Source organism: Gymnoscopelus microlampas (genome assembly GCF_963454915.1).
Source record: "Gymnoscopelus microlampas genome assembly, chromosome: 10".
Lineage (NCBI taxonomy): Eukaryota > Metazoa > Chordata > Actinopteri > Myctophiformes > Myctophidae > Gymnoscopelus > Gymnoscopelus microlampas.
The window spans coordinates 44,376,125-44,391,663 of NC_139947.1; the positions used below are offsets into that span (position 1 = coordinate 44,376,125).

Consider the following 15,539-nt stretch of genomic DNA (forward strand, 5'->3'; position numbering starts at 1 on the left):
CATCGGTATGGGCAGTTATACAGCCTATGTGTCCCAATGTCGTTATAGGCGAAAATGTCAAACAAATTAAGCGTTGTGAGCTTGTAGATCGGCTATAGGTGAATTTTCTATTTCTGAAAAACTTTAATCAAATCTAAGTTTTTCAAATGGATTAGAATTGATTTAGCCCTTTTTAGATAAAAATCGGTCAATGCATTGTTAATCGGTGGACTATGACGCTCCAAAATCAGGATCGGCATCGGACCCAAACTCTGCCACTGGTCGGTCTCTACACTACACACCTGGAGCCATGCCTACCACGAGGCTGGTCCTCGGCCATAATATAAATATGCGCTTGCGCTTTGTCATGCCACACTCATGGATTCATCGTTCGATTTATTGAAGTTGCAAACTGCCTCAGGAAGATGGCTACATTGGCTTATTGTTTCATACCAAAAAGGATCAGTAGCAATACGGGAGAATGGAGTACACTGTATCATATTCGCTCAGCAGTCCTTCAGATGGATGTAGTGTACCATAACATGTATATACAACACAGTGTAGGTTACAATCGGTATGAACGAACGCTATGTCAGAGTCAGAATCACATAACCACATGAATCCTAGCGTCCCTATTCTAGGCATATCATAATAGGCGTACATTAGGCCAAAATAGCGAATATTCCACGAAAATAGGTGAAAATAGTAGATCTGTAAGCTCAAAACGTGACATGTTCTGATGTGTTGAGAGCTTGTAGATTGTCTGTTTTCACTATTTCACAGACAACCAAGTATGTAGGGTTTAAGTGGTTCATTTTGTATTGGAATAATACATCTGGTGCTGTGACAACCGAAGATATTAACGACTGCACGACTACTGACAATGCACAGGATGTGCATTAGTGCAACATTACATTGCACAACACAAGTCACAAAGTAGACTACAGTAGACTATAAATAGGCCAGTGGTTTTCAAACATTTTGTGCCCAGGGCACACCAAAGGGCAAGTCAAAATCTCAAGACACAGCTCATTTCATATCCATGCAAAATAATCAAGACTCAAGAGGGTTTATGTCACTTGCTCGTACAGGTACAAGTAGCGAATAGTTGTATTTCAATAATAATGTGTCATAAAACTGGCACACCTGGACTTCTCGTCTCAGGGCACACCAGTGTGCCTCGGCACACCGTTTGAGAACCACTGACATAGACTGCAGACAAAGCTCATCACAAAATATTGTAAAATAAACACTGTTGGGCATGGGTCTTCAACAGGGGGTCCGGGACCACTAGGGGGTCCTCAGAGTTATTACAGGGGTGCCACAAAATGCCTGTGTGGTGGTAGGAACCTTTTTTCTTTTTTTTTTACATTAACCACTTGAACCCTAGCATCCCTATTCTGAGAGGAACATTAGCCGAAAATAGATGATCTACAAGCTCACGTTTGATTCCTGTATGATGAGCTTATTAGTTATGATGAGTTTGACGACTATAATAAGTGAGTTCTCCTTTGAGTCCTTTCTCACAAGACTGTTGTTCTCAAAGTGGGGTCCGGGGACCCCTAGGGGTCCTTGAGGGAGTTCCAGGGGGTCCCCAGCTACAGTTAAATTATTGATAGCTGGGATTGGGAACCAAATGGACACTTATTGGTCTGTATCTGTAACTCCCGTGGCCCTAATGCATACCAAACTGGGAGTCTGTGAAATTAAAAGGTTTGAGAATCACTGCTTTAGAAGGCCTTGCCTGTGCTGGTTGTTATGTAAAGAGTGTCATGGTGTCCAGAATGCTAGCTAATGTCTTGCAGATGAGAACACTGTCTCATGTAAACCACATCTGGTTCAGATAGCATTTGCAAATAATCGTTAGCGTTTGTTTTGACCTGTTTGGACTAACAGATTGGTGGGTTTTGTGACATCAGGAGAGTGTGTCGAGTAACTTATCACAGGGTAAAGCATGTTAATTGTGTGGTCAAAAACGTTTCCATGTCTGCTTAATGTTTCTGACACTCCTATTGTTGTGTGTTAAAATCCTCACCCATCTGTTACCCCAACATCAAAGGAAGTACGGTTTCATCCCCATCTAATTGAAACTGAGTGTGATGATAATTATAAATAAAAGGTCAACTTCTCTCTTGTACATGAGAACAAGAGAGAATGTGTTGACATTAGATTCCACTTTAACAACGTTTAACGTTTAAGATAGATTATAAGAAGACTAAATACAATATTTGAGATGAGGGATAATACATTGTATACAACGTCTCTCTTGCTGACGCAGAGGCAATCACATGTTTTAACCCAACAGCCATAGTGACTGACACCAAAATGAACCACACGCATTCACTCTTTTAACAGACAAATGTGGTCTTGAGAATGGATTACATCATCAGAATGGGGGCTGGTATTCTGCCAGATTACCAAGCCCACAGGGAACCAGCATTCCAGTGGCGCTTAGACTTCATTTTCCCACCTTGTTTGCAGATGAGAACAGTGCCTCATTTAACAAGTGTTGTGACCATGATGATGATGATGATATAGTCATGAATGCTACATCTGTTAACTTCCTTCCAGATGAGAACAATGTCCGACGAGACAGAACAGAGAATGTGCGATGAGGACTTCGGGTCGGACGAGGAGGGGGAGGAGGCAGACGTGGAGTCTTACCTGGAGGACAACAGCAGTGAGCTGGTGGACAGGCTGAAAGAACTGGAGGTGAGAGGATGACAGACGTCATGTGTTATGAGTTGAACTTGAATGAAAGTATTCAAGTGTTTATTTATTTACAAGGGACAATGAACGTCACTCAGCATTTCTGTTTCCACATCAGTGTAAATGTGCCAGAGTTAGCTAATGAGCAAACTTTCATCTGTAGTCCCTGCCCTGGGCAGGTTGTTAAAAATGGTGCCATAGAATTGTCAGTACAATACAATACAATAGAAAACATAAGTAAACATAAGTTCACTTCTTAATAAACAGAGAGGGAATTTACTAAATCATAAATAAAACAGGAAAAAAAGACTAGGGCCCTATTCCGTGTCGAAGTTGCTAAAGCCACTAATATCGGATTTAGGACTTGGCAAGGGGCGTTCCCCCGCAAAAGTTGCTATTCTGGGACACCTGCTTTACCTGCAAAACACCTGCACTACCCGTTATATTATGCATAGGTGTGGTTTGGGCGTTACAATGATAAAACCAATCACCGTGCCAGATGCCATTACCTTTAACACATTAAGTGCCAGAGTTTTATTAAGACAGGGTACATCTAGTGCTGGCATTATTACCGTTCTACGCTGATATGTTGCGTGCTGTAGAAGCCATTACGAGGACGCGGATGTAAACAATGGATGCGTGCACGATGGTCGATGGTCCTGTCTAACGCCTGGAACAATAACATCTCTCACGCGACCCGTCATTGCAGAGCGATCGCGCACCCAAAATGGCTCGTTTCCACCACTGTAAAAAGTTAAGGAGATACAGAGGTTTTTATCAAGGAGATATAATGGGAGCGGACGGGAGGTAGATTTTTTGGCATGGATCTACATCTGTCCTCTCCTTCTTAGAGACTTCGTGGGTGATCCCAAAGTTGCGCTAGCCCGCCCCTCGTGAAAGAAAACAAAAAAAGGAAAAACATTGAAAAAGGGTTATAATCGTTTATAGCACTCCACGCATGGCTTTTCAAAAACGGTCCGGACCGTTTTTGGCACACCTTCTGCTGCTTATAAGAAAAATGTAATCACAAAGATTTGTTGACAATAATAGCCTAGTAGAGAGAAGTGTCGCGCTGTGCATCCTGACCGTCTCCAGGAATCCATTGCAGCCTGTGCGATGACTGCACTCTACAGACCAAGTTGGCACTGCGGGTGGTTTTAGAGTCCGCTGTGCGCTTTCCCAAAGGTGTGTGGGCAGAATAGCAACTTTGGGGATATAGCAACAACACGCCCACGACCACACCTCCACCCGCAAATAACGGCATAATGGAGAGCGGGTATAGCAAGTGCAGAATAGCGTTTAGGGACAGTGCCAGATCCCTTATCCGTATTTAATGGGTAATGGGTAGAAAATCACGGGTAATGGCTAACATGTGCGGCTTTAGATTGCCCTGGAATAGACCACCTGGATCTCGGACTTGTGGCCAGACTATGACATCAGTACTATGACATTGGACATCTCCATATTTGGGCAAGGTTTCAGCTCACAGACAGACTCACAGTCTACTAGACCAGTATTTATAAAACCTTTTCATGTCAAGGACCCCTAAATTAATATGTATTTGACCCCCATCTGAAAATATTTTGTACAAGGGACCCCCATACAAGATTTGTGTTGTTAAAATGTTTTAAAAATATTCCAAATGTTTAAACTTTTTTCAAGATTATTTTTGAAAATAGCAGATATCACAACGCATCACATAGCGCATCACATAACATGTTGTGAGCTTGTAGATCGGCTATAGCCAATGTGTGTATGATTAAAGTGGTTAAATAGATTTTTGTGATTATTAATTTTGTTGGGGACCCCCTGGAACCCCCTCAAGGACCCCTGGGGGTTCCCGAACCCCACTTTGAGAACCAATGTTCTAGACTAGACGGCTTGGCCCAGCCCTGTTTTAACGGTTGTAATTTCTTTCTTGACATGATTATATTATTTTCATTTTCCATTTCTTCCAGGCTGAGAACTCTGCTCTGATGTTGGCAAATGAGAGTCAAAGAGAGGCCTATGAGAGATGCCTGGATGAGGTGAGTATCACCTCAGATGCAAAACTCTACACCCATGCTGCACTAGATGTAGCATTTATGAATAAATCTAGTTCTAAAATGTGCATATTGTAAGCTGCTCTCGTTAAGACAGGAAAAGTGTCTAAAACATCATTTTTGTCATGTTCTCTTTGTCCTCTTGTCATTAGGTCGCCAACCATGTAGTCCAAGCTCTGCTAAACCAAAAGGTAACATGACCATAACCAGCTCTATATACTGTACTTCCTTATAAAATGAATAGTGACATTTGCCTATCTACAAGCTCACAACGCATTGCAACACAGCACATTCTAAGCTTGAACATTTGTACATTTCTTTGACATATAAACTGCCTCTAAATTGAATATTGACCATCACTGAGGTCCATTCATTGTCTTGTGTGTGATGATCCAGGACCTCAGAGAGGAGTGCATCAAGCTGAAGATGTTGGTGTTTGACCTGGAGAGACAGAACCGGGCGCTGTGTGAGCTGTTCCAGCAGAAGCTGCCCAACCACCCCACTGCCAACTACCAGGTGAACATTTTTGTTGATTCATGCACCCACTTGTTGTCACCAGCCATGCAAAAAGCAGCATATTTCTCTTTAGTTTCCTTAAACATTGCTTACTTGTCTCAACGATTCCAACATGGCTCTATATTGTTCCCAAATCACACCGGGAGAATGCGGCTCTTAATGGTGTGTGTGTTCACAATAGTGTGTGTATACAATGTAAGCATAATTGCCTTCTGAATCTCCTGTTACAGGTCCAGCCTGGACCCCTCCCAGAGTACAATACACAGCTGCACAATGACTCTGCCAAGCAGGTGGAACATGCACAGACTGAAGCACAAGCCAAGGTGATGATTACAAAGCAAATATTTTTAACAAACACAGGTTGAAAAGTGTGTGTGTGTGTGTGCGTGTGTGTGTGTGTGTGTGTGTGTGTGTGTGTGTGTGTGTGTGTGTGTGTGTGTGTGTGTGTGTGTGTGTGTGTGTGTGTGTGTGTGTGTGTGTGTGAGGGGGATTATGTTGTAGGCTCAGAGTGAAAGACTAGAGACCCCACCTGTGTATGATGTAATTGATGGTGATGCTCTGACATTTACAACCCTATTCTGCTATTGTAATGGAGAGAGCCATTGCAGCTAATCTCCCTGGTACTCATTTCCTTTACTGTTGCATGCAAAGGTCTTAGCTTTTTGATAAATTATTTTGCTGGGCTCCGGTTGTGAGCAGGATGTTGATACAGTTCTCTTTCTGTCCCAAGGGAAATGGCTACCGCACACAGCATGCCTCCCCTGGGCCTCGGGGGCCAGCCTCCTCCATGGAGGCCTTGTCCCCCTTCTTCAAGAAGAAAGCACACATCCTGGAGGTCCTGCGCAAAATGGAGGAGACAGACCCTCTGAAGTTCCACCCGTCCACAACAAGCCTCTCCTTCTGCGACTACAGCCAGGTGCTCATGTCCACCGAGGCCGTCCTAGCCACTGTCGACCCCCTGCCGCTGCCGTGCAAAGCCCATCACACGCCCTGCCACTGCTCCTGCTCTGAAGCAGACACGCATCAGCACGTGAACGGCGACGGGGCGGTGAAGTGTGAAGTAGGGAACCCATGTTGTTTGCACTCCAAGAAAAGCCCTGACGGTACTTCCAAGCCCTGCAGCCACGTCTGCGGTCCCCCTAGAGCCCAGAACCACGCCGTGGCCGCTGTGACTGAATGTCACTCCAAGAGCACAACGGCAGAGTCCGTCCTCCCGTCAAAACAGAGCATCAAGAATGACAGACACCAGCAAACAACAGGAGCCGCCCCCCTTGCATCAGTCCCGGAAACAGCCGGTCAGAGTGTAGAGGCAGCGGGAAAGGACTGTGAGCAGGACACAGTGGAGTGCGGCCCACAGGGGACCGCCTCTGAGCTGACCGGTTTTTACCCCGCCTCCCACCTGCCCATCCCAGTGAAAGAAAGCACTCCAAATGTCCATTGTGAGGTGGAGGCAGGAGACACCATTCCCAACGGCGTAGCCTCCGTTGATGGTTTGGTGCTAGGAGACCCCTCTGCCCCGGAGAGAGACAGCGCTGAGCGGGAGGCTTCCTGTGCGAGGGCGAACACCTCCATCAGCCCCAGCCCCTCCTGCCTCAGCGATGTCAAGACCACAGCAATCAACTCGCCATCCAAGCTGCTCAAGTTCCTCAAGATCCCTGCCATAGGGGAGAAGTCACAGACCTCGACCAGCCCGGTCCGCTTGAGTCCCCAGCTCACCCGCAACTCCAGGATCCCTTGTCGCACCAACAACTATGAGGTGTACCATTCCCATGTCCCAACACGTAGAGCCACCACAACAGAGAGATGCAGGGTGCCCCCACCGCCGCCCTCCAGGTCTGAATCCTATCCAGCCACGCACTCCGCCCCTACTTCCCCACCCCAGCCGGAGGACACCTGCTCCCCTCCGGCTAAAGACATAAGCTACAGCAGCCTCTCAGTGCCGAAGGCCAGTGCCGGCCCTAAGCAGGGCTCATCTTCCCCCTCTGCCACTGCCAACTCCTCCTCCTCCTCACCTAGGGTACCTCAGAGGGTCCCTCACTATGAAAATGTCTCTGATATAGCAACCAGTGCCAGAGGAGAGGACTCGACCCAGGGCCTCGAGAAAAGAACCACACTCCCCTCTCACACCAAGGTGGGTGGCGGTGAGCGGAAGCTAGTGAAGTCACTACCAGAGAGCGTCCTTAACCCCCCTCCGCAACGCAAACAGTCCTCCTCCTCTGCCTCGGAATCTTCGTCATCATCATCGGAGGAGGATGAAGATTCAGAGAGCCCTGTTTGGGTGAATCATCACAGCCTACCCAACTCATCCGGCCTGGACAAAGCTCAGGGCAGAGCTAATTACGCACGCAACAAACAAGAGACTGAAGCGAGGGACACTGGCATGCAGGCATCTGATGTCAATCAGCCTCCGCCTCCCCCTGCAGCCAAGAGGAGTGATCCCTCATCCATCCCCAAGCGGCCTGGGAGCGGCTCAGGGAGGTCCCCAGCTGACTCAAGCCACCATGCATTCAAAGACAGGCTGGCTGCCCTGGGTAAACTAAGGAGCTCTGAGGATTTGCAAGTCAATCTAAGACCGGTCGATGCTGCAAACACAAGTGCGCCGTGCAATGAGAGCAATGTCAGCCACGCCGATGAAAGAAGTAAGACAGCGGACCGGCCCATTGAGCACCAGAAAGATGAACAGAGACATTCAAAATATTCAGACTCTTTGGACAGTAAACCTAAAAGTAGCTCAAACAGTTTGAAATACCACGGTTCTTCTCAAATGCACGAGCCTGGAAACAAATCATTGCCCCCTGTTCCGGCTGTGGTCAAGCCAGAGCTGTGTGTGACTAAGACAGAGAGTCCCAAGAGCAAAATTGGCCTCCCCTCCCCAAACACAGACACCCCCCAGGTGCTGCGCAACAACATGAAGTGCCCTGGCTCCCTGAATCTGGCCTACACTGCTAAACATGGTCTCGGCCCTCACAGTAGCAGCAGCCCCAACAAAATCCCACCCAAGTCACCATCCAAACCCTGCCAGGGGCCCTCGGTCCACAGGGGCGGAAAACCTGTGGATAGCCCGCGCTACTCCTCCAAATCAGAGGAGAGGTCCAAGATTGGTGGGAAGGGTAAGAAGAACCCAATGTATGGAGACAGCCTCCCCCCTCCGCCCCCTCGGCCTCCAACGTCGGACACGCAGGACGCAAAGGCATCCCACCCAACCCCGAGCCTGCAGTCAGCCATTGAGCAGAAGGTGATGAAGGGCATCGAGGAGAATGTACTGAAGCTCCAGGAGCAGGACCGAGGCGTTCCGGTGCCTGAGGTCAAGCAGAAGACATCCAATGGCATAGCCAGCTGGTTTGGCCTCAAGAAAAGTAAGCTGCCGGCACTGAGCCGCAAGGCGGACACCGGCAAAGTGAAGGATGAGAAACGGGAGTGGAAGATCAACATCCCATCTGTGGGGAAGGATTCCGTCAAGGTGGCCTCTCGCTGCAAGGAAGGGGTGGAGGGTCTGAACATCTCCACACTGATGGAGAAGGCGGAGGGGCTGAGGAGGGCCCTTGAGGAGGAGAGGGCGTACGTGGAGAGGTCGGGAAGGGGTCACTCCTGCGAGGTGGTGATGGACCAAGCCCAGGGACAGCTGGCAGTCATGTACAGGGGAGCACGCTCTGACAACTTCATGCAGCAGCTGCTAAACAGGTGAGAGGTGTTGAGGGGCCAGTGTAAGGAATGTACAACGGACATTCATACCATACTGGTGGTCTGGTATGTTTACCTTATTGACTGCAACTCATAGTATACTTTACATTACTATCGACCATTCCAAAGCATACCATGGTTTGTTTGATTTTTGAGGAAGCCACTGGATTCAGTTCATGAAATTGAAACTTCATTGAGCTTGGGAATACAACGTGCAAATTATAACGGCATGATTCTTTTATTTTTTTTGTCAAAGTTTAATATATTTTTTATCAATATAACCGCATGGTTATTTTTGGGTAAAGTTAATAATATGGTTTTATTGCATTTTAAAGTGCAGATTCATTTGAAATGTCTAGCGGTAAATAGTCCCTAGAGAAAAGATGTCCATGACTTACTAACTGCTCAATGTTAACAAAGCATGGACATGATGCTCAGGTGGCGCAGTGGTAAATTAGCTGCCCAGTGCCCACCACCATGGAGTCTAGGGATTCAAATCCACTGCGATGCATCAGGCTTTGTTGAGCGTCTATATGAACATAATAACGGGTGGTGCGGCACCTGTCAGCACGGAGTATTGGGCAGGAGGAGTGGGACGGAGGCGTCCTCCCGGTGGGGGCTTCTCACTGGCAGATGAGCCAGTAGAACACAACAACAGTGACAACACACAGAAATGTGTGTGAGGAGGAATTAATTGGCATAACGACTAAATTGGGGAGAAAAAGAGGTAAACATTATTGGCTATTCTTAAAGAAAAAGAAGGAAAACACTTATGAATGTAAATACATTTTGAAGCCTAAAAATAAATCCAGTCATGGTCCATGTATATGGCCGAAGCTGTGACCAAAAGATTACATGTATTGACAAGGTTATGGTCCTTTAATAAATGTGTTAATGTGAGTGTGAATGGTACTCACACAATCCCTACTTTGAGTTTTGTTTATTTGTTGGGACTAAAGAAAGATCTTGGCTAAATGTGTGTGTGTGTGTGCGTGCGTGCGTGTGCGTGCGTGCGTGCGTGTGTGTGTGTGTGTGTGTGTGTGTGTGTGTGTGTGTGTGTGTGTGTGTGTGTGTGTGTGTGTGTGTGTGTGTGTGTGTGTGTGTGTGTGTGTGTGTGTGTGTGTGTGTGTGTGTGTGTGTGTGTGTACAGAGTGGATGGTAAGGACATGATAAGTGTGCCTCAGCGACGGCTGTCCTTTGACTGTAAGACATCCAGACCAGTGTTCAGTCAACAGAGTGAAGTCATCAGCCACACCACCAGCCGGGACAACATTGAAAAGGTACATTATACTGTGGTTGCGTTTGAGCACCCTCTGTTGTTAGTAGGTGCTCAAATAACTCATCTACATTGTTAACCCATTAAGACCTGAGGCCGATTCCACAAAATGTCTTCTAAATCCAGTTTTCTGAAAAACGTATGTTGCTATGTCAGTGGTGCTCAAACCTTTTCATGTCAAGGACCCCCAAAATGATATGTATTTGGCCACGGACCGTCTCAAAATATTTTGTTTCAGGGACCACCAGAAGCAAATATTTGAGTTAAAAATGTTTAAAACTTAAAAAAAAAAACTTAAAAATATCTATATATATATAAGATTTGCACAAATGTTCACGATTTTTCAAAAATAGCAGATCTACAAGCTCATAGTATGAGCTTGTATATCTGCTATTTTTGAATAGCCAAAGTATAAAATATGGTTAAAGTGGTTAAAATCTAAAATGACACAGATGCTTTCCCGGTTTTAATGGGTTTAAACTAAGGATATGGAACACAAGACACTACTGTGTATAGACAACCAGTGAGAAAACACAAGATGATGATGCAGGTGATGACTTTCAACAGATGTTTTAACCCATTTTGGGCGGAAACCTCTATTTGTAACTATACCTTTCAGGATGGGAACCCCTTTTCGGGTTCTTGTTGCTATGGACAGTATATAGCAGCATACATTTGTTGTAATCTTTGAATAAATATTTGAAGTTTTTCAGAAAACTTAGGTCAGGATTTAGAAGGCGTTTTTAGAATCGGCCTCAGGTCTAAATGGGTTAAAGCAAATAACAAAATATTACATCAACAGAAGTACTGTATGTGCTGTAGGCTTTCAAACTGTGTTAACTCATTTAGTGCCTATGACGTCTGAGACGTCACGTTTTTCATAAGCCCAGAGTGCCAATGACGTCTGAGACGTCATGAATAAAAAAATAATACAAATTTCAATTTTTTTTATTTTTTTTTTATTTAAAAAAAAAAAAAAATGTTCAGAACCAAAGATATCATGGTTTGAAGATTTGCTGCTCCATTCACTTCTTGTTTAACATCTTACTGAAAAAAGCTGTATCTCGCTTCCTAAGCACTTTTTTTTTTACAATGTATTTTTGGCTCTGGCACAGGGGTGATATAGCCAGAAATATTTTTGGCACTGAATGAGTTAATTAGCGTCTTATTCATGTCATCAAACACATTTCATCGTGGGTTCAATGTTTAAATCCAATCATTTCTTTTTTGTTTTACACAGGGGTCAGATGGTATCACCAACGTAACATCTGATGAAAACCTTGCAGATCCAGTTCATCCACAGCACTTTGCAGGTAACAAGGACACCTACCAGGAATGTATCTCTGCTGAGGAAACAAAAACATTTTTTTTGTACAAAGGTTCAATACCACCATTAACCACTTGAATGTTTATATCTGTGAGGGTATTGAATTATTCTCGTCTCGTCACTTGCCCTCCCCTCTCCTGGTCCAGGTTCTGGTGCGTCCACATACACTCTGGACAGCGGCATCGGTACTTTCCCCCTGCCTGACTGCAGCAGTGGTGCAGCAGGGAGAAGCCTGTCTAAGGCGAGGGCTGGGGTGGCCTCTGGCTCCCCGGGGAAGGTAGCGCGCCGGGCCCGCACCCTGGACAGGGAGATGAGCTCACAGGAGGAGTGTTATGCCCCACACCGACAGCTGATTCCCACCATTCAGTACAGTTCCATGCTGGAGGGACGGGGCACCGCCAATGTCATCCGTGAAGGTATTGCACTGAGAATTGTGCATTAAGTAGAAATGTAATGTTGCTCTTTATTTTTTTGTTTTTTGGCTTGTCATTTCAATATTTCTTAATTAATTGTGTTACGCTAACTACAAACTGTTATACCCACTGTACATAATACCAGGGTTCAACCAAGGCCACATAGGATACCACATTAGCCAACGGGGTAATCTGGATGCCTTTTGATATCCTAATTTGCTGTAATGCCATGGATATAGCGCTTATTATAGACATCCTACAGCTCTAATTAGTATGTGCATGGCATTGACCTTGGAGTATATTAAGTTGTTTTTTATTTCCTTTGAATCTGCTCAAGGGGAATTTTGGAAAAATGAATCCCTTTAACTGTTAAATTACCATTGCCACCTTGTTCTTGTTTATGGATTATACTTTTTGGGAGATGCAGTTTATGTTTTGCACATTACATACGCTAGGGTAGAGGGAGGGAGAGAGAGAGAGAGAGAGAGAGAGAGAGAGAGAGAGAGAGAGAGAGAGAGAGAGAGAGCGAGAGAGAGAGAGAGAGAGCGAGAGAGAGAGAGAGAGAGAGAGAGAGAGAGAGCGAGAGAGAGAGAGAGAGAGAGAGAGAGAGAGAGAGAGAGAGAGAGAGAGAGAATGTATTAAGCTGTACATAGAAGTCAGTAGTATATTAGTCAAGTTAACTTAGAAGCATGTCTGGAAAGGCTGCTAAAGCCTAATTTATACTCTGTTGTACGACTGTGTTGCTTGCCGAAAAGAACACATCTACAAGCAAACAACTTGTAGATGTGTCAGCAGTGGTCAGTATCATGACGGTATCATGGTCAGTATCATGGTAGTATCATGTCAGTATCATGGTAGTATCATGTCAGTATCATGGTCAGTACAGTATCATGTCACAGGGCTGTGACAGTGCCTGACATCTGTGTGACAGGCCTGTCACAGCCCTGTCACAGGGATGCCAGGCCATAGAGATAATGTTAATAAAATATATTTTCATTTGATATTTTTAAATAAATGTAAAAAAAATATGAGAACACATTCATTCACTTCAAGTAGATAAAATATTCAATATTCCTAATGTCTTTAGAGAATTTGACTTTTTAAAATAGGATTTTAAAATGTGTCATCTTGCCAACCCCATTTTGTCACTGACCCGCTGCCACAAACAAGAAAATCCTCCTAGGCTGTGTGAGGGATGTTGGGTCAGTACAGAACGGCTTGACATGTCAGTGAACTTGCTTTTTTTTAAATAGAAGCTATCCATTTTCTCTGCAGACAAGGAGGCCCATGGAGCAAACATGTTCTCCCCCCGCTCCAAGACGTGGACCTTCCCCAACTTGAAGGCCCCTGCTGGGCCCGCTGAGGTGTACCTTGCTGTGGAAGAGGAGGAGGAAGAGACAGTGTCCTACGGATCTCCATTTAGAGGGGTGAGTTTAATATAATGGAGAATTATTTTCAGTAACATCTTGATTCGTTTCAAACCAAGCTGAATTGAGCTTTTAGGGTTTTTTAGTACACAGTACAGCCACACAGTGACCATGGCGTTTAGGACAATGCTTGGAAAGCAGCATGTTAAAGGGAATTCTCCAGGCCAGCAGCACCACACTGGAAATACTTTAGCAGTCAGAGGAGAAGCAGTTAAGTAGGTCTATGTTTTTAAACCTGCACTCACAGCTTGCATAATGTAGAAACACAGCAGTGCATTCTCCCCTTGGAAATGAATTATTAATGGTGTGAATATTAAAGATTCACAATTGGATGATTCCCGTAACCATTTTGTTCTTACCTAAACTTGTTACGTAAACTGTGATGTGTGACTGAAAATGTGCTATGCCTCTCTGCGTCTGCACAGAGTGTGAAGCCTGGAGGTCCCTCTTCCGGGCATGTGGTTGACCCAGGCAGCCTGCCCGTCCCTGCCCAGTCGGGGCTGAGCCGCAGAGGAAAGACTCGTACTCCCAGTGTCCCTGAGATGAGCAGGGAGGCAGGGCTGGAGCTACTGAGGGAACGGCCTGAGGAGGCCCTCTCCCCCAGTCGCCCTCAGGTCCTAGAGACCCCTGAGTCGCTCAGCGATTCTCTCTACGACAGCCTGTCGTCCTGCGGCAGCCAGGGATAACAGAACTGGAGGGGGGCTTAAGGACAGGCAAATGTTGATCCGAAGCCTAATTTATACTTTGTTGCACATCCGTGTCACTCACTAAAAAAAAATGTGGGTGGGTGGCACGGTCTTACAACAAAGTATAAATTAGCCATAATTCCCAAGGCTTGATGACACAAGATAGCCGAGCAACCCTTTTTAACATCTCCCTTGATTGCTAGCTGTACTGTGATGCTGCTGAAACCGTCATCTTTGGGGCAACATGGAAAATAATTGTGCTCTGCAGAAGTCCCCAAGTACATTCTCATGATGATGCTAACTCGTCATCATCAGCTCTTCAACTCTGTCGCTACAAGAAGGATTGATGGATTCTCGCCTCAGGATTTCTAAAAACACAAAGCCAAAAGCCACCCAAATGATATAGGTTCAAGGTTGTTCACCTTCACTTTTTTCATAGAATTAAATTGACTGTGGACACAGTAATCAAAAATGTATGCTTACCCAACTCCAAAAAGCATGGGCAAGATAAAAGATTATCACACGCAAAACTATCACCCCAGATTGAAAAAACTATTCTTTAGCTGAATTTCGCCCTCATTCCTGTTTTGTTTTTTTCTGAGCCTTTTAGCAGGTTTTGTATTAGGTATTTCTTGGCAGCAATAACTCGCTGGCCATTTCAATAACTGACATAACTGTACCAATGATTCCGTTTTGTTCTCAACATCAGTTCACTACATTATGTACTGAGAAATAGTATTTCCTTATTGAGCTCCTAGAAAATGGGAAAAAAAGAATGTTCATGTCTGTGACTCTTAATTGCTAAACTCATGCATCACAATTTTAATGTATAAACAACTTATTGATCATGTTGAGATTATTTCTTCTTCTGCGACTGAGAAGAGGTCGCCAGAATATGTCTGTTTAAATCATAATACGTTCAAAGGTAATATATACCAGCAATAATATCATAGAAAAAAAGAGAAATGGCTACACTATTCAATGAATATGTATTTCTATTATTTATTTAAGTGAAATGTACATCATTTGCAATTGTCATCTTTTTGTAATCTTTGTGAAAATTGCGTCTCATTGCTTAGTAGATTATGTTCATATCTTATGTCAAAACATCTCTGTTGCTGTCTGTTCCCTAGCTAATAGAGGTTGTATGTACCAACTGCCGGTTTTTCAACTTTCTAATTAAACTGTTTTGATTTAGTTCTTGTGTTAATTTATCACATTGGCAGTTTTTACATGACCTGTAATTGCACATTTATTTCCAGTGTTGGAAGAAGTACTCATATTTTTTACTTAAGTAAAAGTATCAATGTACCGCAATTTACGTAATTTCTTATCCCTGAGTCACTCGAATAGCTCAAAACAAAACCTAATGCTAGTATGGGGCTCAGCCTATAATTGATCATTGATTTGATTGATATGCTGCATGCCATGAGTGTAAAGTGGTATTTTCTCACACTTAATTCAGCTAAAAAAGAGTAGCTGT

The 15,539-nt window shown here is 44.7% G+C and overlaps 1 protein-coding gene across 5 annotated transcripts in view; it reads left to right on the top strand.

Annotated features, from left to right (window-relative positions):
• The window catches only part of nckap5l (NCK-associated protein 5-like), a 33,679-nt gene extending 18,426 nt beyond the window's left edge, over nt 1-15,253 (top strand). For 2 of the 5 annotated variants that reach the window (XM_084068815.1, XM_084068816.1), the window contains exons 3-13: nt 2,551-2,691; nt 4,647-4,715; nt 4,883-4,921; nt 5,127-5,246; nt 5,477-5,569; nt 5,977-8,927; nt 10,078-10,207; nt 11,444-11,516; nt 11,677-11,946; nt 13,219-13,370; nt 13,796-15,253. In XM_084068815.1, coding sequence (XP_083924941.1) covers nt 2,551-2,691; nt 4,647-4,715; nt 4,883-4,921; nt 5,127-5,246; nt 5,477-5,569; nt 5,977-8,927; nt 10,078-10,207; nt 11,444-11,516; nt 11,677-11,946; nt 13,219-13,370; nt 13,796-14,056 — 4,299 coding nt within the window. In that variant the 3' untranslated portion in view covers nt 14,057-15,253. Of the gene's footprint in view, nt 1-2,550; nt 2,692-4,646; nt 4,716-4,882; nt 4,922-5,126; nt 5,247-5,476; nt 5,570-5,976; nt 8,928-10,077; nt 10,208-11,443; nt 11,517-11,676; nt 11,947-13,218; nt 13,371-13,456 lie in introns of all 5 variants that reach the window. The other 3 variants (XR_014601626.1, XR_014601627.1, XM_084068817.1) reach the window with 3 other exon arrangements.
• The last annotated feature ends 286 nt before the right edge of the window (nt 15,254-15,539 follow it).